Source organism: Schistocerca gregaria, unplaced genomic scaffold (assembly GCF_023897955.1).
Source record: "Schistocerca gregaria isolate iqSchGreg1 unplaced genomic scaffold, iqSchGreg1.2 ptg000599l, whole genome shotgun sequence".
NCBI classification, from domain to species: Eukaryota; Metazoa; Arthropoda; class Insecta; order Orthoptera; family Acrididae; genus Schistocerca; species Schistocerca gregaria.
In genome coordinates this window covers 181174-205393 of record NW_026061988.1, presented here as the reverse complement: position 1 = coordinate 205393, position 24220 = coordinate 181174, and the positions used below count along the sequence as shown (strand labels likewise).

At 44.2% G+C, this 24220-nt stretch overlaps 6 protein-coding genes and 1 non-coding gene across 11 annotated transcripts; 3 read left to right on the top strand and 4 right to left on the bottom strand.

The window, feature by feature from the left end:
* Positions 1-1615: 1615 nt before the first annotated feature.
* On the bottom strand, positions 1616-5257 carry LOC126316758 (exosome RNA helicase MTR4-like). Its single transcript, XM_049992853.1, has 2 exons — positions 5027-5257; positions 1616-4715 (listed from the first exon to the last, which is right to left on the bottom strand). Exons 1-2 carry the CDS (start codon positions 5194-5196, stop codon positions 1649-1651), a joined length of 3237 nt encoding a protein of 1078 aa, XP_049848810.1. The 5' UTR covers positions 5197-5257; the 3' UTR covers positions 1616-1648.
* Positions 5258-5448: 191 nt separating this feature from the next.
* On the bottom strand, positions 5449-8026 carry LOC126316765 (uncharacterized). Of its 2 annotated transcripts, XR_007556272.1 has the most exons (5): positions 7535-8026; positions 7361-7413; positions 6707-7292; positions 6458-6550; positions 5449-6393 (listed from the first exon to the last, which is right to left on the bottom strand). XR_007556272.1 is itself a non-coding variant. In XM_049992859.1 (3 exons), exons 1-3 carry the CDS (start codon positions 7664-7666, stop codon positions 6953-6955), a joined length of 525 nt encoding a protein of 174 aa, XP_049848816.1. In that variant the 5' UTR covers positions 7667-8026; the 3' UTR covers positions 6190-6952. The 2 variants fall into 2 exon arrangements, 1 of the variants encoding a protein (XP_049848816.1); XM_049992859.1 differs by having other exon boundaries at positions 6190-7292.
* A 2814-nt stretch (positions 8027-10840) lies between these two features.
* Trnar-ccu (transfer RNA arginine (anticodon CCU)) lies at positions 10841-10912 on the top strand. The gene has a single exon. It is a non-coding gene; the product is annotated as a tRNA-Arg (tRNA).
* A 194-nt stretch (positions 10913-11106) lies between these two features.
* LOC126316828 (uncharacterized) lies at positions 11107-15243 on the top strand. The gene has a single exon (XM_049992923.1). The coding sequence runs from the start codon at positions 11107-11109 to the stop codon at positions 15241-15243; it is 4137 nt and encodes a 1378-aa protein (XP_049848880.1).
* Positions 14148-16905, bottom strand: LOC126316819 (uncharacterized). The gene is made up of 2 exons (XM_049992913.1): positions 16684-16905; positions 14148-16573 (listed from the first exon to the last, which is right to left on the bottom strand). The coding sequence occupies exons 1-2, from the start codon at positions 16863-16865 to the stop codon at positions 15394-15396; spliced, it is 1362 nt and encodes a 453-aa protein (XP_049848870.1). The 5' UTR covers positions 16866-16905; the 3' UTR covers positions 14148-15393.
* Positions 16225-18587, top strand: LOC126316820 (unconventional prefoldin RPB5 interactor-like). Its single transcript, XM_049992914.1, has 5 exons — positions 16225-17038; positions 17131-17244; positions 17314-17449; positions 17539-18053; positions 18122-18587. The coding sequence occupies exons 1-5, from the start codon at positions 16988-16990 to the stop codon at positions 18221-18223; spliced, it is 918 nt and encodes a 305-aa protein (XP_049848871.1). The 5' UTR covers positions 16225-16987; the 3' UTR covers positions 18224-18587.
* Positions 18588-18814: 227 nt separating this feature from the next.
* LOC126316818 (uncharacterized) lies at positions 18815-23043 on the bottom strand. Of its 4 annotated transcripts, XR_007556284.1 has the most exons (4): positions 22943-23043; positions 20536-22797; positions 20428-20475; positions 18815-20346 (listed from the first exon to the last, which is right to left on the bottom strand). XR_007556284.1 is itself a non-coding variant. In XM_049992911.1 (3 exons), exons 2-3 carry the CDS (start codon positions 22777-22779, stop codon positions 21244-21246), a joined length of 1434 nt encoding a protein of 477 aa, XP_049848868.1. In that variant the 5' UTR covers positions 22780-22797; positions 22943-22979; the 3' UTR covers positions 20574-21243. The 4 variants fall into 4 exon arrangements, 3 of the variants coding, with proteins under 3 accessions (XP_049848868.1, XP_049848869.1, XP_049848867.1); XM_049992911.1 differs by lacking the exons at positions 18815-20346; positions 20428-20475 and having other exon boundaries at positions 20574-22636; positions 22739-22797; positions 22943-22979; XM_049992912.1 differs by lacking the exons at positions 18815-20346; positions 20428-20475 and having other exon boundaries at positions 20574-22636; positions 22739-22801; positions 22943-22955.
* Positions 23044-24220: the final 1177 nt, after the last annotated feature.

Sequence of the window (24220 nt, the reverse complement as noted above, 5' to 3'; positions counted from 1 at the left end):
AAAAACAAATTAGCTCTCGCCGAAATTCTTAGACATTTGAGAAAATTTGCGCCGTAGCGCTCTTATTCGTTATTTCGTTTTATACAGGAAGAGAAGAAGGTGGTGTTTGGCTACTTGGCCATAGTTCATGCATTCCAATGAGTGCGGATACAATTCCGCATATCCCAATCCAGCCTTCCGAAAAGTCGGCAAGCTGTATAGCTTTGGCAGCTATGCATCCATCTCCGGTATTCTTGATGCAACTGAGTACAACAGATTTCATGTTTTCGGTCGGCTTGTGCGTTTTCTGCAAGATTTCGATCAAACTCATGAAGCTGATGACTACAGAAGACAGACATGCAAAAAACCAGCCATACATAGCTCTCTTCAAATACTTGTTGGAATCTCCTTTCATCAAACCGGTTTGGATTGCCCAAACAAAGCCATCCCAAAAAAAGTAATTTGAAAGCATGAACGAAGAAAAAATGCCTATCAATTCTTTAGTTTGAAGTTTCATCCCCTTGATTGACAACATGTTCTGGATTTTGATTAACAAAGGACACCATTTAAATAAACGCGTTAACTTGCGAGCAGAGGAAACGGACTTGTTTACGCTAGTCGCGCGTGCTATCCACTCTTTTTCATGAGGTTTGTAGCACATCAAGTGCCACGCACAGTAACGCGCAGTGTACTGAAGAAGTTTACTCAATTTATCTCTTCCATTAGTTGATTCGAGGAGTTTGAAAAACCGCGTGACGTTCGGATTTCTCAATGCCATGATTCTCCAACACGACCTGCTGTGTCAGCGATGAGGTCAGAGAAACGATGTGAGAGGCGCGCGAAACGATCAGAGTTTGTATTCAAGTTTACACACACATATATAGCCCTGTATGAAGCGAATTAAAAAAAAGCGTTCATGGCAGCGCTTTGATGTGCGACGACTTGGCTTTCATGACTGAGCATTTTCGCGGCGAGTGCCCTATCTGCTGTGAAGGGCGGAGGGGTTTGCTATTTTCGAACGCAACACGGTCGAGAAGCAAGACCAAGTGCGAGATGTAATTGATTGTGCGTACGTGCAGCTAATGCGAAATTCAGAGGGAAGAAACCAGACGAATCAGATCAGGAATCTGACAATGAACTGATATGAGCTGTGGTAAGAAAATCGAGAATGCGACAAGCTGGTAGTTTATTTCTGAAATAAATTGCGAATGACTCAAAAAAACGCTTTTGTGGTTTAACAATAAATGTGGTTTTTCAACCTCCGAACTGCGTACAGAAGGCGTGCTACACATTGCCTCGCCGATACTAGCGAAACTGGCGAGGAAATCTGGAGGAGCGCGTCCCCCGACTTTTGCCTGAATTGTCCCGATAAAAAGGTTCGAGATGGTTCAATCGGTCGTACCCTTGCGCGGTACTTCGCGGGGTTCAGGACCACGAAAAACGCAGAATGAATTGGAGAATTGAGAGAATGTCTCAACCATTGCTGCGTATTCCTGCCACGGTTTTCCGTTAATTCGAGAAACGCGCAAATCGACTGAGGGATCCGAATTCCCAATTTTCGCCGAGGAGAAAACGAGGGCGTTTCGGGCCCGGCGGCAGCCCGGCGAGGCCTGCCCAGCTTCGGACGCGGGGCGTCGTCGTTGCTTGAGACACAAAATTTTTTATGCATTTACAAGTACAGAGAAGCAGTAAACACAATGCCCCTTTTGATCGTTAAAATTGTTTCTGAGAATTTGGTTTCTAGCTCCGTGTTTCCGATTGATTTGGACGCGTTCACCAGCTGACGGAGTAGCTCTTCGAGCCTTCGCATGGCTCGGATGATGCTTCCTTCAAAAACGGCCGTCAGCTTGCAAACGTCTATGAAGCGCGACCCTTTGGCCCATTCGTAGAAGACCTCGGCGAGAGTGGGCTTGAACTTGCTGACGTATTTTTCCGGATCGGTTGGCAGTTTGCATTCTTGTTCGATTTGGCCGATTTTCCTCACGACTTCCAGCAGTTTGTTGAAGTGAACGGCGATAGCTTCGGGTACTTTTTTGGTTCCTTCGGTTTTGTCTTGGAATATGAAGCAGGACAACATGGCGGCGACCATGGGAATGTTAAGGGAGTTGAAGAATCCAGAAAATATCAGTTCGGTGAGCACGAGTTCGTCCGCCGCATTGATTTCGCACGCCACCCTTCCCTTCGTTTCCACGATGTTGTCCTTTGTGGTGTAGCCCAGGCGACGCAGCACCCGCATCATGGACTTCAGCTCGTCTTGCAAGACGATTTGGTTGCTGTCGTAAGCCTTCTCTTTCAGCTCTTTGATTTGAGCGCCCAACTTGATTTTGTCCAGATACAGCTGGTATTGCTTGTCGACCTCTGGATCCGTGGAGCGGCGCCTGAAGAGCGGGTTGTCGAGCAGGGCGCGTTCGATTCTTTCCAGCCGATTCAGGTTGTCGATGAATTCGTCTTCGGCGATCTCCATGTCTTCCACCGGATCCAGTAGCGGAATTCCGTCCGGGAAGCGGCGATGGACCTCCTTCACTAGCTTCCACACGGACTCTCGGTGCGATTTCTGACGCAAGTCGTGCGGGAGCCGAATTTTGACCTGGGAAATCCCGTCTATCAGGCCCAAAAGCACGGGCAAAATCAGGGGATCCGGCGTCTCGCCCTCTTGCGCCGGACGCGGGAGGACGTCTGGGCTTTTGTAGTCCACGCCGGGGGAGCACGCGAGCAAAACGTCAACTACGTAAGACGCCGATTTTTGGTTTGAATCGCGTTTCAAATCCGACGACTTTCTGAGACCCGAAAAGCTGTCGCTTGACGCCTTTTGGTAGTTGATTGTCACGCCCCAGCCCCACTTCGTTTCTCCGTCTCTCACCCTCACCAACCTGCCGGGCTGCAAGAACGGCAAGATGTAATCAGGCTGCGTTATTTTCTGGTTGATGTACTCTCGTATGATGCTCGCCTGCTGGTTGAGCTGATAGAATTGACTCAACATCTCTTCGTTCTCAATCTGAATCTCCCTGTATTGCCGCTCCAACTCTTCTATCTTGCGACGCAGCTCGGGGAGGTGTCGATTGTGTTGGAAGTTGTGGAACGAAGAGCGAAGCATCATCTCGGGGTTGAGCGTCTCCACGCGAAGCGTATTCAAAAGCATGTTGTACCCGATATAAAAAGAGGAGGTGAGTGTGTCCGCTTGTCCCTTCACTATGTTCTTGATCACCGAAGGATCCATCTTCTCATCGACGATCATCACGACGATGCCCCGGTCGTCTATACCACGACGCCCGGACCGTCCGGACATTTGGATGTACTCTCCGCTGGAAATCCAGCGGAAATCGTCGCCGTCGAACTTCCTCACGGACGTGAAAACCACGGTCTTAGCCGGCATGTTGAGCCCGATGGAAAAGGTCTCGGTCGCAAACAGGCACTTGATAAGCCCCTCTTGGAACAAAATTTCAATGACCTCCTTCAAGAGCGGCAAAAGTCCCGAGTGGTGAATTCCTATGCCTCGCTGGAGCAGCGGCAGGATGCTGCGCACTTGCGGGAGCGCCTTGTCCTCTTCCGGCAGCGTATCAATGGCGCTGGAGAAGATGGTGTTCACCATCTCTTGCTCCTCTTTGGAGTTGAAATTGCGATTGATTTTTGTCGCCAATGTTTCACACGACTTTTTTGAAAACGCAAACACGATCACCGGCTCGTAGTTGCGCTCCATGATCACCTTAACTATCTGAATCACGTTGTCCGGCAAATTCCTCCTCTTCTGCTCCGAACTCGAGCCGTCCGATATGAGGTTGGCCAGCGCCCTCTGGAAGTTGTCCTCAATAAACTGACCCCGCTCGTTGACGACCAAGTGCAGGCTGGTGGATCCAGCCGGGTATATATAGTGCTGGAGCGGTATCGGGCGAAAGTCCGTGTAGACGACGTGACACGGCTGAGAATGCAGCGTCGCAATCCAACTCGCAAATTCGCGCGAATTTGGAATTGTAGCGCTCAAAAAAACAAACCTAACCGTTCTAGAAAGCATAATTAGCGTCTCTTCCCACACCACGCCGCGCTCCTTGTCGCGCATGTAATGCACCTCGTCGTAGATGATCCACCCCACCTCCCTCAGTAGCTCGGACCCGCGGTACAGCATCGAGCGCAAAATTTCAGTGGTCATCACCAAACAACTCGCGTCGCTGTTGATGGAAATGTCCCCCGTCATCAGGCCGACGTCCTTGAACTCGTCGTGCAGGTCGCGGTACTTCTGGTTCGACAGCGCCTTGATGGGGGATGTGTAGATGACGCGCTGACCGTCGCGCAGCGCCATCGCAATTGCGTATTGAGCTACAACTGTCTTTCCCGCGGAGGTGTGCGCGGAAACGAGCACGCTCTCATTGCGCTCCAGACAGGCTATCGCGACGCGCTGAAATGGATCAAGCGAAAAGGAGAACTCCTTGGCCGCCTTTCTGTTGGGATTAGCCGGCGTATTTTCGTCCCAAGGATCGCCTTGCCACCCAGGTGGCACACACATTTCATGCTGGCACTTTTTTCGTTCCTCCAATAACTCTTCTGCAATTGGAACGTTGTCTTTGACATCCTTGAACAAATTAGGACTCTTCGCCCTTGGACTCGGCTTGGTTTCCGCCATATCAGAAGGCAAAACGTCAAAATAACTCATCGTAGATGAATCGCTTACTATCGCTTTGCTGATTTTCTCAACTTTAACTGGGGTCTCTTTTTTATAAGGGCTCAATGACTGGCACTCGTCCCTAAAAAAAACGCATTGAAGAAGTTAGATACACCAGACCTCTAAATCCCAAAGCTAACAAACAACTAGGAGGTGCTTTGGGCGCACGGTCCGCGAGCTATCTCATCCTAAACCAAAAACTTCCTCAAAATTCTCTTTTCGACAAAATCTCCAAGACAAATCTTAAAGAATTCTGCTTTTTTACGTCGCCGACTCAAACCCTAACTTTGAATATAGCTGAATATAACGTGAACGCATATAGGCACGTAAACAAAGCATCAATCCAATGGGACCTTATTTTGCCCTTCTACAACAACTCCTTTAAAAACGTACGATCCATCGACACATTCCTTCTTCAACTTCTTCATCGACTGTTCTTGCTCATTTTCGCATATGCCATCTTGCATAGTCTCTTCATTTGACCCGCTCATTTTATTAAGTTCAAAAAACATCGACGTTTGACCAAAGCCGTCTAGCCTTAGATGTCCACCACCCTGGGTCATGATTTGGTGCGGATGTTTCAGAGATAGCGTCTGAACCAAAGCTTGAGTTCCGAGACAAAAACAAACTGATTTTTATTTTTTTGAACACTTAAAAAAATCTAGACAATTCAAATATACAGTCTAAAATGTCCCAAACGCACTCGCCAAATGCCACAGGTTATACGGTCTATAGCTTTTCAAATTTGCGACACCTAAATTCAAGAAAAGAATTGGATACTCAAAAATCGTATTAGATTAAACCATTAAAAAAAATTCTCCGAAATTCGTGGCTACAGATATCTTTTATACATAAATCGCCGCCTTCCGTAGATCTTGAACCAAAAGAACGCTGACTTTTAACATCGCACATGGGTAACCCACACTCAATTCATCAAATTTTGCCTAACGAACGCTTCACTTTTTAAGTTCCAACTCTTTTTGTTTAGCTAATGTTTCTAACTTGTTAATAAATTCATCATGAACTGCTTGTATCTGCTTTTCAGCTATCCTCGCTTCATCTTTTGGTAGACTCATTTCTTTCAGCATGTTCATTGAATCCTTCCTGGCTGCCCGAACTTTTATCTTACCATTTTCTATGACTGACATCATTGTTTTAATCAGTGAACGGCGATACTCTGCGGTGGGCTTGGGTACAGTTACATAGATTGTTTGACCATCGTTCGTTGGATTGAAGTTTGGATCGCCAGAAGCGATCTGTTTACTTACTTTCTGAATCAGATTGATATCATAAAGGGAAACAATCAGCGTTTGAGGGTCTTTGTACTGAATTTGGCCAAGGGTCGATAAAGGCCGTCCATCGACCGTTACATTTTGTAGGAGCTGAGGATCAGCGCGCCCAACTTTGATCGTGTCAACTTCGGCTTGAATTGATTTAAACTTGTTTTCCATAGAAACATATGTTATCTTGATATCAAATGAATCAGTGGACACAAAGGCAGCAGGAATAGTTTTTTTAGGTGAAGTAGTAGACTTTTTTACAATTCTGATCTCCTCTTCGTCATCAGAATCGTATTCTTCATTATTGCGGCGTTTCTTGCTTTTTCGTGTTTTCATCTGATCCTTAACCATCATCGGTGATATACGGGTTATGTATGAAAGACGAGGATGGAAGGCCAGTAAAAGCGAAGTTTTCCTGTGCCCTAGAGAACGGGCTCGATGACAGAGACGACCACCATTTTGGAATTGGCTAGAAGAGACCTTCTAAAAATCAGTAGTGCTAAAAATAATCGTTTTTTTAAGAGCAGAGCTTACTGGAACATACAAATTTCGAGAAAATTTTATCGGCAAGATTCTTGGCGGAAAGCATGAGTTTTAAGAATGAAAGCCGATAGTTATTTAGAACAAATGAAATGGCCTGTAAAAATTCAAAAAATTTTGATTAATGTACCAAAATTAATTTTTTTAAAATTTCCAGCATCAAAACGTTCAAAAAATTTTTTTATAATCCAGAATCAAGAAATATATAACGTGCGTATAACATATATTTCTTTCTAGAACTTGAAGTACATACGTATAGGCCTCTCAATGTTTTGCTCAATCAAGCAATACAATGAAGCACAAGAGGTAAAATGGGGAGCGCTTAAAAATTTTTTCAACGTTGTAAGCTTTCTGCATATCAAGGTGAACTTAAAGAAGGGAAAATAGGCCAATCGATGCTGGAGATGTGTTATGCCTAATAACTTTTACGTTTAGTTTCTTTTTTACTTATCAACACCTCGGCTGTGGATGTAAATTATCTAAAAAAAAAAAAAGCCAACTAAGTTCCCTCTGGTTTTAAAATATCTGCCGGCTGCTTAGAAAGCTTCGGTGTCGACGTTGTGATTAGAGCAATAATGATGTCACCTGAATGATAGCCACTTTCGGCGAGCGTAGGTGAAGAAGTTGAAGTAGTATAAATATTTACAGTAGAGAGAGGACGAGTTCTCAATTTTTTGGCTCGATGCTCCATATAGACTGAAGAAAATTCAATAGTGACATCTTTATATCCATAGGCCTTCTTAACCATATACGCTAATTGCTGAAAAGTCGTATCGAGCCAGGTATAAATCGACAACATTTCATGATCAGGTATCTTGGAATTTTCAAGTTCCTCAACGCTAAATAAACAAGATTTGAGATTTTTTTTGAAATTTTGAATAAGATGTAACACAACTAAACAACATACTTGAAATTATTTTCATTTTCTTTAATAAACAGCTGAAAAAGCATTGGGGCTGTCTGTCCAAGATCATGCGAACAATTTAAAGAAGAATTAAATTAGTAAATGGGTGTTTCTGGTGTTGTGCTAAATACACAAAATCATAACATTCAACTTTTTTGTAGATAGTAGACAAAATACCTTTTTCTTGTCGATACATGGAAGCTTGTTCTTTAAACGCATGGCGTTGCTCGGCCTTGCCGAACCCATACCACGGGCACTTTTCCTGCTGACATCTTGCCTAGGAGATCTTGCACGCTTGCCCTGTCCCATCTCGTGATTGCGGATTTTATAGCTATACTGCTTATAGCTGAACAAGAATGGGTCTTTTTAAAAAAAATGGAAGGTATATCTTTATTGGCATTATTTTCAAAAAAAACCAATACAAACTTTCCAGTAATTGCTTCAAATTACGTTGCTTCTAGCTGTCACTTTCATTTAGTCCATTTTTGCCTTACCTGTCAATGTGAAAAAATGATGTTGTATTTGTCGATAAAACCATAGAAAATACAACTCTGCTCATGCAGATAGCATTTTTGCAGACTATGGTAAAGACAGTGCATTTATGAAGACACACCTGAGTGTACTCAATACGTTATCGCGTATTGACTAGGCCGTGTTTCTGTTTTGATTGGCAGATTGAAATCTGTTCGCCGCGGTATAAATACGTTAGTTTCAAAAAATAGCGTTCTATTATGTCGAGTGACAATTTGAAATTTTTGAAAATTTCTGGCGGGAGTAGCATTGTCTTTTCTGCTACAACTAGACAAATTGTTCGGTCTTACTGTAATTTTAAAAGATCCTTGACATCGCAAAAAGTCTAGTTATGCGAAAACTATAGTGGGATAACACACTAAAAGAAACGCGATAATTCTACTTTGATAGAAATAGCCAATATGTTGTATCAGATAGTCAGTTTAAAATACTTTGTTATGAATTCCACAAACCTTCAAGCTTGCTTTTTGAGAAAGTCAGGGCAATTGGGCTAGGCAAACAGCCAGTATTTTTAGGATAGCTATCTTAGGGGCAATAAACTCTAATAAATTAAAAGCGATTGAAACATGTTTGTTTTTCTGCTTCCATGTCATTGCTATCGTCACCAAATATTTTTACAGGGTGCTAGAACGTAATCAGAATTTTTGAAGGTTATGTGCGATCATGATACACAAATCTCAAAAAAAATCATGTTTATCATTTAACTGTTAAAAAAAAAGTATTATTAACCCATTCATCTTAAGGCATAATTCTAGATTTATCACAAAATCTTTTGTGGAATGTTTATTTTTTGATAGGCTCCACTTTCAATTTTTTCACATTCATTGTCTTGGACAGATGTCCTCTTTTCACGTGCACAACTTTTTTAGCCTTAGCCGAATTGGCCCTGCTGTGATTGAAGGAATCGAGTCTAAACTCAAAATTATTTCTATGTCAAATTGACATTTGTGGGGTTATCTCTTTGAGCTTGTATAACTAGCTGTTGGTCAATCCTTTTTCAAACTTTTTTTCGTGGTAAAAAATACAAATATTGATAATGAACAGAATTGTGTTTTTTATGCAACCTTCTGCTAGAACATATCAAAATTATTTCACAAGTAATATACTAAATATGATAGTATGACTTCTAGGACAGAACAATCTATTTTAAAACAACTAGATGATTGTACCTCATTGTTGCTTGCCAAAAAGGTTTGTTATGCAAAACAATTTTACGGTTAGTTCAATACATGTCACGACTAAAAAGATTAAGCTAATTCGCAATTTGATTGTACTGTGTTCATATTGTACCTCACACTACCTGCTTCTAATTGTTAATCATACATTCTTTGTTTAGTTTCAAAAAGCCTCTTCCTTGTTAGATTCTGCTGCAGCAAAATTGATCTCAATTACTACAAATACAGTACCTACTTCCCCAATTGATTGGGGCCTCCTTTTACCAACATCAAGTAAGAAAGATCTATATTTATTTAGACTGTCCCTTGGTTTACTGAGTAATAAGCTTGTTTGCAGCTGTTCGCTCGTTTCCGATGAACAAGTACGATAGGCTTTTAATTTTTACCTGCTTAAACTTTTATCAAATTAGTAAAATGGCATTTTCATGTATTGTTTACCATTGATACTTTTCATTGGTGTCCTCAGGAAATCGAAAAGTTACTGTCTCTTTACCTTAAATGGCGGCATGCCTTGGTAAAACTCAACCCGGTCTCTGCCACTAAATACGTCCCCTTAGAAGCGACTGTCTTCTCGTCTATCTGGAAATTTTCGCAAATACTTATCCAGGGATCAAAAAAAAAAGATACACAGAGCATAAAAAAAGTTCTCAGTTGGAGAAAGAAAGCGTTGGCATTTTTGCTAGGTTCTAGCGACTTCGAGTCCCACTTCGATCGTTATTGTGTTCATCTTTATCGAGCCAGTGTCTACGCCAAAGAAAACTCCGTTCAATATCAATTCATATGCGACCTTTATGATGATTTTGGCTATAATGACTATTATCACGAATTGGCTGTTAAATGCATGAATCCAGCTTATTTTGATTGTCTTCTTCAGCTCGCGATGGTTTTGTTAAGAATTGAGAGATACGCGGACTCAGAACGCACTTTGAAAAGAGCTGAAGAATGGATAAACTTAGCTTCTAACTATGATCAGTTTTCGAACGCCAGTAAATTCCAAAAGTTGTCATTATATCTTATTAGAGGAATTGTGCTTATTGAGAAACATCCTGATCTCGCTCTTAAATTGCTAGAAATAGTCATTGAGCTCCAAAAAACTGTTGACTGGACTCTTGTTGAAGACCTCACCAGTCGTGATAAATTGTGCGATTATGAGGAAGCCTTTAAACTTAATTTGATTTGCAAGGATTGGGTAGATAGCTACAGCAAACTGCGCAAAAGCGGTTCTAGCCAAGGCGTTCAATACATGAAACTGTTTATTCTGTTATCTGAAGTGTTTATTTTTTACAGCTCATTGGTCAATTACGGCATTCAACTTGAAAAAAATGCTTCTCAGCCCAGGTTTCAGCCTTATCGTCAATTACAATGGGTAGCATGGTCGGCAGCCGTCTTCATTTATATCAACGATGAACTGGACGACAAAAAAGCCTTAGAAGTTATAGAGAGCGGTATGAAATCCGTCAGAGACACTCGAAGCTGGGTGGGAATGAAATGCATGTTTAACTCCTTGCAGAACGCAGCGTCAGCTTTGAAAAAAAGAGGAGAATCAATGCAAAAAGGCCTCGAAAAGCTGGTATGGTACAGAAAAGCAAGCTTCTGGTTGTCCATGTCATGCGATCTACAAGAAGAGTATATGAAACGGGTATCGGGTGAGGAGCTGAATCAGGCGTCAGATGAAGAGTTGAAGCAATTAGTCACCAAATTACAAATTCTCTGCAATCTACAATTACTTTGCAATAATGAACAAGTACGACCGGAACAGATTATGAGTATATACAAGGCCCTTGTAGCTCAGTGGTAGAGCGACAGTTTCCTAAACTGTAGGTCGTGGGTTCAAGACCCGCCAGGGGCTTTATTATTTTCGATTACGTTAACTTTTTTTTTGCCGTTTTTCAGGAGGCAGTTTCTCAAGCGAGACAGGCGATCAGCGTGGCCCTTAGCAAGACATGGGAGGCGAGGGATTTATTTCCGTTGATTGACAAATACGTCTACTGCTGTTTGAAGTCAAAATGCTGCGAGTCTTTGTATTCTTCTGTATATAGCGCCATGCCGAATATGACGCTTGAGTCGATGACGCCGCTAATCGAGCATGAGCTTTCTATTTACACTAGGTATCAACGACACGATCTGCGACGGTCGTGCTTGGATGTAGTTTTGAATGGACGGTACCGAGAGGATGGTCTCTATTACTGCTGGGCCTTGACAAACAGGGCGTTGGTTATTCGAGACGTGGGTGAACAGTCGGATGAGGCTTCTCCCCTGCTTGAAGAGGCGGTGAGTTTGGAAGCGGAATACGCAAAGAGAGGCAAAAAACCTTGTTGGATGAGGAAGTTTCGAGTAGAGGTGTTGATTGCAAAGGGCTGGCTGATGATACAGAGAGTGGAGGGTGCGGTGAATCCGTCGTCCGTTCAGGAGAGCCTGGGCGGTTTGGCGGCGTGCTTTGAGAGCTGGGGTCGACTGATGGGAGGTGATGGAGATGTGCTTCGCTTAAGGAGCTTGAATCAACATGCTAGACTACTGGCTTTGCTGCACGACGTTGGGCCTTTGCTTCACTTTTACGGAAATTTTGAGTTGTACATAGTTTGTTTGAAGTTGATGCTCAAGCTGTATAGCGTGGAAAAAGGGGATGAAGCGAGTCGAGCGAACACCCTTCTTTGCTACACGCGCATGGGAGAGATTTATCACTATCTTGGCTACAGCTCGTCGTTGGTGAGCGATTGCTTTATCAGGTCTTGTTCAGAGAGGGGCGTTGAGGGAGGGTGTTTGGAAGACACGGAGAGAGTTATAAAGGCGTTGGACTATTTCCAGCAGATAGGAAGAGTGGATAAAAGGTCCGGTTTGTCTCGCCTGAAGCAAATAGTTTGTTCTTTGGAGCAGGGCATTTATGTGAATTCGGCGCAAGTGACCAAGGAAATGTATCAGGTGTTGGCGCTGGGCAGGTATGCGTTGGCATCTCTGAAGGTGGTTTTTGGAGAGGTGGATGAGGCGATTATTGAGTCCAAGATGGCGTTGCAGTTGCGTCAGCTGATACTGCCTCAGAAGGATTCGTCGTTGAAGAGACTGACGGAGATGGCGTCGAAGATTGCATCTTCTCGAGGCATGCCGTGTCGGTGGAGGTTCGTTCATTGTTTTGCGGACAGTCTCGAGCAGCTGGGGGTTCTGTACAAGCTACAGGGCGCATTTCGCATGTCCGAGTACTACTTGAAAAAGGGTCTAGAACTCGCGCATAGCTTGAACAGCGAGTATTTGCAGAATCGCATTCTGCTGCACTTGTCGCGTTTGTACCACCGAGCGGACAAGGTGGATGCATGGAAGGAAGTTCTGAAGGAGTTGGATGCGTTTCAGTACATGCAGGCGGATCGGGGTCCGCGCAATCTGGCCAAGGTGCCCGAAATTGCGATCAATGGGTTGATCCACGTTGGGAATTGGTATTTGAAGGTAGAGGAGAGCATTGACCATGTTCTTTGGAGCTATAGAGAGGCGGAGTGGTATTTGTCTTTGACGAAAGACGAATACGACATGAAGACTTTAGAAGAGCGCACTTCGGTCATGTCGATTGTAGCGGAGGAACGCGAAATTGGGGTTTTGGGGCAGAGGTTGGGCGTTCGGTTGGAGGGCGAGACGCGCGCCGAGTTGGAGGGCGCGGACATCACTTTGAACGACTACATGCTTCTCAGAAGGATGGAATCTCGGATTTTGCTGAAGAAGGGCATAGCGATGTTCTACGCGGCCAGGAGGGTGTCCGAGTCTGAGAAGAGAGAGCGACTGGTTGAGGCGAGGGAGCTGCTGTCGGGTGTGGTGGATCGGTTGGACTGTTTAGGAAGGTTTGTGCCGCTCGAAGCCGAAAAGGCGTTGGCGATGCTGAATTTGGCTGAGATTGACTTGATTTTGTTGGATGGGTTGGAGTCCGCGGTTGCGGATGAGGGAGCGTGCTGCGCGTCTTCGGACGGTGTCCGGGGGTGTTGGAACCGGGGTTTCGAGGGGTCGGAGATTGAGGGGAGACGGATGGAGGAGATAAGAGACAGATTGAAGGGCGCTTTGGATTTGTGCGTCAGCTCTGGGTCGATGCCTTTGTTGACGTCTAGCATTTGCAAAGTGCTGGCGAGCACGATTGGCGTGTTGGACGCGTGGCGGACGGCGGCTTTGTTGAACTACGCCGTCGGTATGACGATAAGGCACCAGGCTTTGTGCGACATATACGATAAGGCGTTGAGTGTCAAAAAGAAGGGTGGCGAAGTTTGGAAGCGATTTTCGGATTCGTCGGAGCACTGCGATGAAGGCGAGCCCCCGAGTTGCCGCGAGGCGGCAGGGGGGTCGCGAGACTCGCTGCGTCTCGCCGAAGACTTGGACGCGGAGGTGAGCGATGCAAAAAAATGGCCGAAGGTTTTGAGCAGCGCTTTGCCAAAGTCCGAAAAGTGGGCGGGGTGGTACCGATGGAATAGGGCCGAATTGTCGGGAAGGCCGTTTCACGAGTCCGTCTCGAAGTTGCTTAATTTCCACAAGCTGTGCAAACACTGGACGGTGGCGACGCTGTGCTTGGATTTAGATGGAGATCACCTGATGGTCACGAGAATTCAGCGGGGCCAAAGTCCGATCGTTGCCAGGAGGTCGTTGGTTCAAGTGATTAGCGGGTTCGAGACGGTCGAGAGTCTGAAGGTGCTGTCGAAGCAGTTTACTGAGAGCGTGCTTGTTTCGAACGCCTCAGCTTCTTCCTTTCGAATTTCTAAAAAAAAAGTTCAGTGTTTGCCCGCTCAGATGCCCTCTGACAGGGCGAGGCATTCGCGCAGCTCCTACGGCACGGCCTCTTTCGGCCAGCTCGTGTCTCAGTTCGACCAAATCATTCGTGAGCTCGACAAGCCGGCGGTCAAGGAGAAAGCGGACAGCGAGTTTCTGGTGGCTTGGTGGAGACACAGGATACAACTCAACACACGCCTCGGCCTATTGATCAACCAGATGGAGGACTGCTTGTTGGGACCTTGGAAGGTTTTGTTGTTGGGCGACTACGAAAGTTCGGCTGTGAATCGCAGACTCGATTCGTCTGTTTCCTCTCTTGAGAGGCACCTAAACAAAATTTTGCGTCCCTACTGTCCAGATTTTATCATCAGCAGAAGCTTACTTCGCGCGATTTTGTTTGGAGTGGACGTGCTCACGCCCGCTCAGCTCGAGGAGGCGCTGGCCTATCTGTTTGGAATGGAGGCGGTGACGCGCGGCGATGGCTGCAGCTATAAATGGAGGCTCGTTCGCGGCGCGGCTCAAGAATCCGATATTCTCAAGTTGGCATCCAGCCTGCTGGTGAGCACGTACAACGGCGTTTTAGGCGACTTTCGTCAATTGGGGATTCGTTTGTCCTCCTCATTCAAGTATGTCGTTTCTCAAAAGGCCGTCATGATGCAAAAAATTGAGCAAGTTCCTCGCCATCCGACGATTCTGATACTCGACAAGCAGCTCCATCGGCTGCCGTGGGAATCCTTTCCCTCACTTTGCTGCGCCCCCATTTCGCGGATGCCAAGCTTGGCTTTCATGCGCGCGTGGATTTTGGCTCATTTGCACCCCCGCTCACCCTCCAACATCCTGAGAGACGGCCTCCAAACCGACAAAACCTTCTACGTTTTGAACCCAGGGGGCGACCTGAAACGGACTCAAGAGCTGTTGAGTCCGATCTTCGAGCAAGAATGCGAATGGAAGGGCATCGTGAATCAAATTCCTGAAAAAGAGGAAATCGAAGACGCGCTGTCTCGCCACCAACTTTTCATCTACTGCGGACACAACGCCGGCGAGCACTACCTTTCTCGTAGCGATATTCAAAAAATAGAGTCAGGAGTCGGCGGATGCGTAGCACTGCTGATGGGCTGCGCGAGTCTCAAGATAGACGACCACGCCGAATTCGAGCCGTCGAGCCTGGCCTTCTCCTACATCATTTCCGGAACCCAGTGTTTGGTCGGGAATTTGTGGTCCGTCACCGCCGGCGACCTCGATTTGGAAACTCAAAGAATCCTCCAGTGGATTCGAGGCAATCGCGAAGACGAAGACGACGATTCACGCTCTCTGGCTCACATCATCTCGCTCGCCCGATCCATAAAAGAAATCAAATTCAAGTACTTGAACGCGGCCGCTCTGGTCTGCTACGGGCTACCAGTATACAAAAGAGAAAAATTTCAAGCGACCTGTATCTCGAAAAAATAACTGCAAAAAAAAAAAACACACTCAACCAGTTCCCTATATCATCGCTACGCCTGTAAATGTAATTTTTTTTTTTTCAAACCTACATCCTTTGAAGCTCTCGCCGTAGACGCCCTTGCTCGTCCCCGCCCACGCTCTCTTCTCATTCAAGCTCTACAACTTTTCTGCTTTTGAATCCGATCCTTCATTCTCTCCTCCGCTCCCGGCCTGCTTCTTCAAAGTCTCCTCGTGAGTTCTCATCCTCTCCTTGTGCACTTCTTCGTCAATTTCCTTTGCAAGGTTCTCCACCGAACTCAGCTCCTTCACCAGTTCCTCCCAGTCGGTGCCAAAATTGTTCACTGTTTCCACCATCGATTGAGTCTCCGACCGAAAAGCGCGCTCGGCCTCCTGCTTGCCCCTTCTGAGTGCGTCCAGCTCCTTTTCGATCACCTTAGCGTGCGCGGGATCTTCCAAATCCAAACCGCGCTCCCTCCACTGCTCGAAAAATGTGTTGAGCTCTTTCTGGTAAAATTCAGAATCTTTGATATGCCCAGTCACATCAGCACGTTTGTGTGCGTACAGGCGCTGCTCCACTTTTTTTCTCAGTGCAGCCAACTGCTTCTCTGTCATCTTCTCAGACATGGGAGCCACGTCTGGTGTATGCCAGTCCGTCTCTAAGTCCTTCGCCTCCTCATCGAGGCCAAGCTCTTTGAGAATGCAGTAGTAGTTGCTCCAGGCATTTTTTGTGTAGTCATTTCGCTTTCCCAGCTTTTTCACAAAAATTTTGAGGGCCTGCGCCGAATAGGGCTTGGCTTCTGAGAAGCGCTTCACCAAGCACAGGTATCCGGAATAGTTGCTGATAGCTGCCGCGTAAATCTCGTCGTCGAGGTGAAACTTCCGGAGAATTGAGCACGACCTTTCGCAGTGCTTGATGGCCTCTTCGTATCGCTTCAACGAATACATGAGTTCTGCATAATTTAGCAAAAGAGCGCCTAAATCTCGAGTGTCTGGTACAACCAGCTCGAAGACCGGCAGCGCCTCCTTGTATAACTCTTCTGCGTCTGCGAATTTGCACAGTGCCTGTTTTGAGTAAGCAAGAGATGCCTTGAGTTTCGCTTGGGCAAAATTGAAGTCTTCAAGATTGATAACAGTCGTTTTTTCAATCTCTTTGAACGCTCTAGACCTCAAGGCTAATGCGCCTTCCAATAGGCTCTCGGCCTTGGCAAATTCCTGAGCGTCCGCCAATGCGCTCGCATCTTGGGCAAGCGCCTCAGATTTGGTCAAGATATTCCGTAGCCGTTCTTCTGAAGAAATGGGTACGGAGCTGCTCAGTGGATCGGCTGTGTAAAAGCGGCTGTATAATACAAACGCCACACATCATTCGCGGAAATTTTCGTACATAACAAAAACGGTAAGGAAATGCAATTCGTCACATCTTTGTATTGCGACCGCCTTTTCACGCACCATGAAATAGGGAGGGACGTAAACGGTGAATAGACGACTCTACTGTTCGCCTCGGAACTCAGGCTCCAAAAGTCTCGCACGAGTCGCCGGCCTTGGCACCCCTTTTGCCATTTTGCTACGGAACCATGCACGCGACATTGAACCCTGCTTGTCCAAACCTTCAAGACCGCCGGGATGCCCATTTTGTCAAGCGCCGCATTGACACAAAACAAAAGCGGACTAAGCATTAATTTTTTTTCTCTATTGATCGCAAGCAACAAAAAAATAAATCCCACTTCGCTTGTTGCAATTTTGTCTTGGCTCCATGACCGACCCATCGGAAAAGGTCACCCTTGCTCAAAATCGGTTGGCAAGTGTACGTCTTTCGGCACCTGTTGCATCATAGACCCCAATAATTCCAAATCCAAAATTTTATGGAAATATATTAACGGCCACTGTACGAAACAGATCATCCACTCCAATCGCCTTGATGCGGCATATTATGAAAAATTTAAGAAAGATTACGACCAAATCGATTCGCTTCTCAAAGACTTACCGAACAAGCTCACACACCATGTCATGGTATGAATCTTGCGCCTCGATAAATCTATCCTCGAGTACTTTTTACGAACCCTTTCGCGTCGGGAAAAGGTTCCCTTAAATTCTGCGGCATTCATGATGGGATGTCTGGAACACACAAATGAAATTACAGTGTTTCTAGGGTGCGACTACTTTGTCAAGACTACTGCCAAGCAGGCAAGGGCTATTCTTTCGAGAAGACAGGATTGTATGTATCAAAAATGTTTTTGCTGTTTCAGAATTCTGACAACGCAAGCGGACCAAATGGCTGTGGGCGTGGTTGGCGACATTCAACAGTCGTCAAAAGCAAGCTCAAAGCCTGCGAAGACTTGTATTTGGAATTAAAGTCCAAGGTTGGGTTGGTATCTGAAGTGTTAGGTACAGAAGAAGGTTTTTCAGAGCAGATCGAAATTAGGGAAAAGGTGGATGAGCCATTTGATTTGGTCCTACCTTCTGGGTCCATACTAGGCGCGGACGAATGCGATTCGAGTCGAGACCAAAAAGAAAAAAAATCCCAGGCACCTAAGATTGAGGTGATTTCTCAGGAGGAGACGACCTGCGAAGTAAATTTATCTCCCACAAGTCAACAAGAAGCATACAACAACAAAATTTTGGATATACTAATGAAGATGGAGGAGTCCGAGATTGAAGTATCTGATACGGAAATACAGCAGGCTTTTTTGAATAGCGAACAGCAAATCGATGAGGGGACGCCTAATAAGGGAGAATCGCTGGCCATGACACAGCATAACTCAGACAAAGAAGCACATGTGGAAAGTGCGACCGGTTCAGACCACCGCGACGTGGTAGAGGTATGTTGAATTGTGTACGGATTAAGAAAAACTTCTGGAATTTTTATTGACCACGAATACAATTACAGATGTTACAACCTGTCGGCCGTTCCCACGCGAATGTTGGCGAAGAGGAAAAGTCCAAGAGGGTTTCTCAGTTCAAAGCTCAGAGGCTAGGTGAGAAAAAATGAAGTTGCATTTACACATCTAAAAAAGGAGGTTGTAAAAAGAGGACTTTATTTTAACGATTTTTTTCGCTATACGGATACACGTCTTCCAGCGGCTGCGCGTCGCCTATTGATTTTACGGCCTGATCGAGTTGAATTGCGATGCAAAAATCCATGTGTTGCCTTACGTTTTTTCCAAGATGGTTGATATGTCCTTTTGGTAGCCTCAACGATAAGCCTCTCCTTTTCGGGAGCGACTTCTTCGATTTGAAAAGATGGGTAGGTTCTGGAATTGTCTCGGTATAATACAGTCCTGAAAGTGAAAGAGTAAGCACTCTGTTTTTTATTTTCCTGTATGAAAAAAAATACATACGGTTTTTGTCGCTGCTGAACGAAGATGGGCACAGCGGGCTGAAAGTTGCAGATGGGCAAACTCTGCTGTCCTATAAGAGATCTAATTGGGCTATATAGCCTCACCTTTGTTTGTGGATTCTGTACTATCGTTCTTTTATATGGTAATGAATTGGCATGCCAGGCTACCCTATCCTGGTGACATATAGGTCAAATGTTAGGATTGAGACTTTGTTGGTCGTAATCATGAAAGAGCGAGCATACTAGCAGAATCTTGTACATGCTTAGAAGTTTGTGCTGAAGCCGAGGTAAAAAAACAATTCTCGCTAAAATTTTTAATTTTTGGCCGAGTGAATGTTGGCGCGGCAAGCTTTGTCCTTCTAAGAGCTTGCCTTGGAAGAAGCGGGAATCTTTTTTGCTTGGTTGACGTAGATCCCTTTTTTCCTAGACGGAAGTGTAAACACACAACACGGTGTCTGGTTGCGCAATTTTTTTAGAAGAAGATGAATCAGAAAAAAGCAAATAGGCTTTCATAGTCAGGTCCAGCTGTTTTTAATCTAGATGTACATGAAAACTCTTTCTAGCTGTTTTTGATTCAGATGTGAAAAGGGAATGTCTGGGATTGGGCTTCCGTGATTCCGTAACACGTGAATCGCCTTGTGAAAGGATTTTTGTTTTTTCAGCAGAGAAAACTGCGACATGAGGAAAGTTTGTAGTTACACAAATATTAAAATTTTTGGACGATGATTGCACATCTATATGTCTAAACTAGAAAGGGCCGATTCCGTTGAAAAGTAGATGCCCCGAGTGTACTTGACACGTCGCATCATGAAGTCTGAGCGGCTTTCAGAGCTTCTCTATCTAATTTAAGGAGCTGGAACGGGCATAATAAATATTTGTCCGTTATTACTGTACGAGAACATTTGATAGGGGTGATAGAATTCATCGGACGGTTTATAAGACGAGCTTGCACTGGCTTGATCCCCATATCAAGTAGTAGAGCTTAGAAAATGAGCCCAGGTGAATAATGTACCGGATGTTGTCGAGTTTTCTGTGCAACTCTTCTTTAATAGTGTTGAAATTAGGGTTTGCCGTCAATTCTAACGTGAGTCCTATTACTACGATAGGGACTGCTGGCTGAAATTTTCGGACTAATGGAATCCATTTTATTTTTACGGACTCAGCTGATGCGATGTTATCGAACGAGAAGCCAATAAGTACAGCATCGACTCCATGAAGACTTCTTTTGACAGCGGTCATATTATCGCCAGGTGGATCAAATATCGTCACGCGCAGGGGGCGCTCAAGACTATCTTCTATAAAGTTGAACAGATTGGTTCCCAAAGGGTCGCAATAGGATATGTTCATTTGAGATTCATCGAATGCTTCAGAGTTTGTATAAATAAGTTTGTATATACTTGACGTTTTTCTTATTGAGCGGTCTCCCAAAAATGCAACTTTGACAGGTATGTATGTTATGTTTTGCAGTTGTTTTGCTAAAAATTCAATACAAGTGGAGGTCAAAGCAAGTTTTTCTATATCGCTTGTGCTTTTTGATGCGAGAGAAATAAGTTTCTTCCTTAGTAGTTGCATTTTGGTTTCAGCCAGAGGAGAGCCGACAGACCGAGTACTTATTATCTTTGCGTAGTTTATCTTGTAAATAGAGGCACGCAATTTAGACAAAATTGTGTTTTGCTTAGCAGCTTTTCTTTTCTCAATGATAGCAAGAAGGGTGTCCTGAGTATCTGGGGCAGCTTTCAAGACATGCTTCCAAAATATAAGCTCGTATGAAAGCTCTAAGAAAAGGTCAGAGGTCCATATTAAAGAAAGATGAGAGTTTGCTTGAAGACTGAGCCCTTGTTTAGGAAGGGGCGTACCTTCGAATCGATGGTTAATCGTGCATAGAGACCAGACGGTTCGAAAATCTTCATACTCTATCGTTAAATACATTGAGACATGAAAATATTTAATAGGGGCCTACGCACCAAGATACTTAAAAATTCCAATAAGCAATTCTGATGGAAGCTGATCGAGCGAGATACCTGGGTGGACTTGCTTGGATGAGCAAGCAGCCGTAGACATAAGGGCGCGATGAGAGTATCCTAATAAATTTTCTTTTTTTTTGGAAAAACTACCTTTGTGTCATATTAGCGATAAACTGAAAATCAGGAATTCTGTTTTTTTTTAAATCAACTGAACGCAGAGAAACACGAAATTTCAGCTAGGAATATAACGCAGATTCGATTCATTTGTAGAGGAGAAATTTGAAGAGGTAAATGCCTCTTAATGATAACAGTATGAGACAATGCGATGATTTCATTCTTGCAGATGTTGTCTCTTGCGTCAAGGCACTTCTTTTTTATGAGAACAAGCATTGGGTTTTAAGGTTTATAGGCGAATAAATGGTAGTGAACGTCAGAAATAAATGAACTTGCGAATAAAAGATGTTTTTTGCATCACAGTCTAGAAGTGTCGAGAACGAAAAGGGAGACCAGGTAGGGATAAAGTGACATTTGCGACTTTGACGTGTAAAAAAGAGGATACAAATAGTTGGCATGAGTTCAAAAGTGATGTATTTATAGGATGACCAAGGGAAGTTCTGAAAGGGCAAATAGTATGCTGTATTTTTTTTGCAATGGACAGAAAGAATTCTTGATTGAACCTTGTTGTAGGAATGCTATAATACGAGCCAGTTAGGTACTTTTAATCATAGTCGATGCGGCGATGGCCGCACCGTTTCCAGATCCATCTTTGACAAGTCTGAGTTGTACATTGGGATATCCAAGTTCTTTGATGGTTTCTTCGACGATAGAGCGATAACCTGGATAGACTTCGAATATGGTTCCATCTACTGCGACGATTGAGAAGATGTTGCCGCGTTTTTTGTGTTCGACAATCGCAGCGACTCCGGCAGCGGCGAGGCGTGCAGACCGCCTGGAAATAACACAGCAGATATGCTTAGCAAATTGTCTTATGGCCAGAGAAGGGCAAGTGATACCCAATTTATTGAGTACATCTCCTACATAGTGGAGTTCCGGAGAGTCATCCTGTTGCATCTGTGATAAAAGCTGCGTTTGCAATTGGTAAGGCCGGTCTAGGGCATTTACGGAATTGTCAGAGAAAATTTCAAATAAGTCTTGGTAATTTTTCAGAGTAAGTCTGACAAGTTCTCCGAGATACATTCCCGAGATCATTTTTTCAAAGTGCTGACATCCGATGTTGACCGAGTTGTTGTCAAGCATGAGATCAAATTTGGTAGGCAACAAGTGAGTATAAGTGGGAGAGTCGAAGCCGCCTAGCTCGACATTGATGATCATATTGGGAGGATTTGGCACTTCGTCGACCCACTTTTCGAGCAACTCGATGTCTTCAAGGTAACACGCATTACTTCCTGTGCCAATAATTAGGCCGATGATACAGTTTTCATCATGTGCTTGAAAGGTGCCAGTCATCAGTGTGCCAATAGTGTCGTTGACCAAAGCAACCACCTTGATGGGGAAGTTCAATTTTTCGAGTTCTTCTTCCAGCAACCCAGCGATATCTTCGTTGACGATTCCAGAGGCGGAAAATCCTTTAGTCCACTCAATGAGATAGCCCTTTTTGATAGACGTTTGTCGAATGGGAAACGAGAAGGTAAATCCGAGAGGCGCGTCTTTGTCCTCAGAATCAATTGATTCGAGAAGACACTGCGCGATAAAGTTGATCAAATCTTCTCCTTTACCTACCATCAGCTCATGAGGAATGGAGTATTTGTTGGTGAAGATGTTTTGAATGATACCACCTTGCTCTAGAACAACCTTGAGGATCCGCAAGTTTGTGCCGCCGATATCGAGAGCGTAAGCAGTAGTACTGATGTCATTGAGTGGCAGTCGATTGATGTAACTTGGAAGCATTTTGAGGGAAGACGCACTGTTGGAAAGCAAGCCAGCCTCCATTTCTTGTTGAATAGCCATTCGAATAAGTTCCAGACGATGAATGTCAATATCGTAGAGCTCCGTGATTTCTTCGGTTAGTCTGGTGATAGCTGCTTCGTTAGCATGATGGATGAACGGAGTAGAACAGATGTGATAAGTTGGATGCGTGAAGCTTTTGGCACGAGTTTTTCGCCACCAAATGGCGATAGAAAGTACAGTTAGTATTGAAGCACCACAAAAGCTCAGGCTCAATATGTTTTTATGACTGATATACGGAAGGAAAATGTTGAATGCGCCATGTTGTTGAAATACCATAGGCACGAAGATAAGGTCCTAACTCAAAATTATGAGATGGCGAAGAGAGCGAGGATTTGGTAACGGTAAGTAAGTGAGCTTATGTAAACGGTAACATACGGAACAATAGTACGCCAGTGACATTCATACACAAAAAATGCGGTAAAATGGTCATTATACGTACAGGAGTGTTTCCGTTCGACTGATAGAAGGAAGAAGGAAAAAGTAAAAGAAGCCAGCAATTGGAATTCTAAAATAAGCAATCATTCAAGTCTAGATCATTCTGTCAAATTAACGAAAAATGACTGAAAAAATTAACCTCTTTATATCAATCTACTGACCTAAATTTGAAGACTTCCCCCATAAAAAGAGCCGAACCAGTTCACATCAAATTTACTTTATCTATTCCGTTTGTAGTCAGGTTTTCACGAGGTATAGAAAGCCAGAATTTTAAGAAATGGCCAATTCGATTTGTGTGTCCTCTTTAAAAAAATTGTTGGTTCAGCTGGTTTAATATAAACAGATAAATATAAGCTTGTTTGTTGAATGGGATCCCCCGATCAGAATTATCAGCGGCTTCTTATTGCTGACCGAGTTGACAGCTACATTTGGTCAAAAGAGTGGTACAAGTTATGCCATTGGACAGGACAATGCCGGTCGTTGACATTTTGAATGTCCCAAAGTTCGTATTCTAGAAAAACGCATAGAACAATTTCTTGGAATGAGAGTGTATAGAGTTGAATACTACAAGCTAGCTAAAAGGCTGCACTAAATAAATAGGCTCTGAAGTGGTATTTGACAACTTTGAGCCGCATTTATATTTGTTACTGCTGTCCACTCAGCTTGACTCAATTCCGTTTTACCTTTGAGAATGTTAAAATTCAGCCTGTGATTGCGCTGCGTCGGCATTCACGTATTGTGCATATCATGCATTCATGTGTACACGCGATATATCCTCTTCTTGGTTCGATGAAGTTTTTCCCGCCTTGGTAGCAAAGTGTGATTTCGACGCAGTCCAAGGACAGAGTTTCATAATTTTAATGGCTTCGTTATCAGGAACAAAAATTATTATTCGTCTGCCTAAATGCTGCTTAAAGGAGGCGAATTCAGCAAAAAGCTGATTGAAGAGGACACGTTTAGATATCAAAAGCAGCACTGACGCTGAATTAGACTAGGCCCTTGAACAAGTCCTACCTGCAAAGACCATCTATAGACGCTCTTCTTGGTAAGCGCACAAAAACCTCGTGTGCTTTCGAGGATAACAGACGTGTGTTCTTAAAACTGATGTATATATAAAGACGTTGGAACAAGCGAAGAAGCAATTAGACTAAGGTAAGCCACCAACACGTAAATTTATATTTGACAGATGCTTTGCTTTTGATGAATACGTTGCTTCGGCCAATCGAGAGGTGCATACGTGCCTGATGAATTTGAACGCCCAGGGAAGCTCAATTTGCAGCAT

What these genes read in the sequence shown, in the direction of transcription:
- LOC126316758 (XM_049992853.1), bottom strand. Translation starts at nt 5,196, where the DNA reads ATGACCCAGGGTGGTGGACATCTAAGGCTAGACGGCTTTGGTCAAACG. An exon ending in AAGGAATGTGTCGATGGATC is followed by an intron (nt 4,716 to 5,026) that starts GTACGTTTTTAA and finishes CGTTTTTTTTAG; the next exon opens with GGACGAGTGCCAGTCATTGA.
- LOC126316765 (XM_049992859.1), bottom strand. Translation starts at nt 7,666, where the DNA reads ATGGGACAGGGCAAGCGTGCAAGATCTCCTAGGCAAGATGTCAGCAGG. An exon ending in CATGTATCGACAAGAAAAAG is followed by an intron (nt 7,414 to 7,534) that starts GTATTTTGTCTA and finishes GATCTTGGACAG; the next exon opens with ACAGCCCCAATGCTTTTTCA. An exon ending in GAAAATGAAAATAATTTCAA is followed by an intron (nt 7,293 to 7,360) that starts GTATGTTGTTTA and finishes TTGTTTATTTAG; the next exon opens with CGTTGAGGAACTTGAAAATT.
- LOC126316828 (XM_049992923.1), top strand. Translation starts at nt 11,107, where the DNA reads ATGCCGAATATGACGCTTGAGTCGATGACGCCGCTAATCGAGCATGAG.
- LOC126316819 (XM_049992913.1), bottom strand. Translation starts at nt 16,865, where the DNA reads ATGGGCATCCCGGCGGTCTTGAAGGTTTGGACAAGCAGGGTTCAATGT. An exon ending in ACGTCCCTCCCTATTTCATG is followed by an intron (nt 16,574 to 16,683) that starts GTGCGTGAAAAG and finishes TGTATTATACAG; the next exon opens with CCGCTTTTACACAGCCGATC.
- LOC126316820 (XM_049992914.1), top strand. Translation starts at nt 16,988, where the DNA reads ATGACCGACCCATCGGAAAAGGTCACCCTTGCTCAAAATCGGTTGGCA. An exon ending in TCTTTCGAGAAGACAGGATT is followed by an intron (nt 17,450 to 17,538) that starts GTATGTATCAAA and finishes GACATTCAACAG; the next exon opens with TCGTCAAAAGCAAGCTCAAA. An exon ending in ACCACCGCGACGTGGTAGAG is followed by an intron (nt 18,054 to 18,121) that starts GTATGTTGAATT and finishes ATACAATTACAG; the next exon opens with ATGTTACAACCTGTCGGCCG.
- LOC126316818 (XM_049992910.1), bottom strand. Translation starts at nt 22,779, where the DNA reads ATGGTATTTCAACAACATGGCGCATTCAACATTTTCCTTCCGTATATC.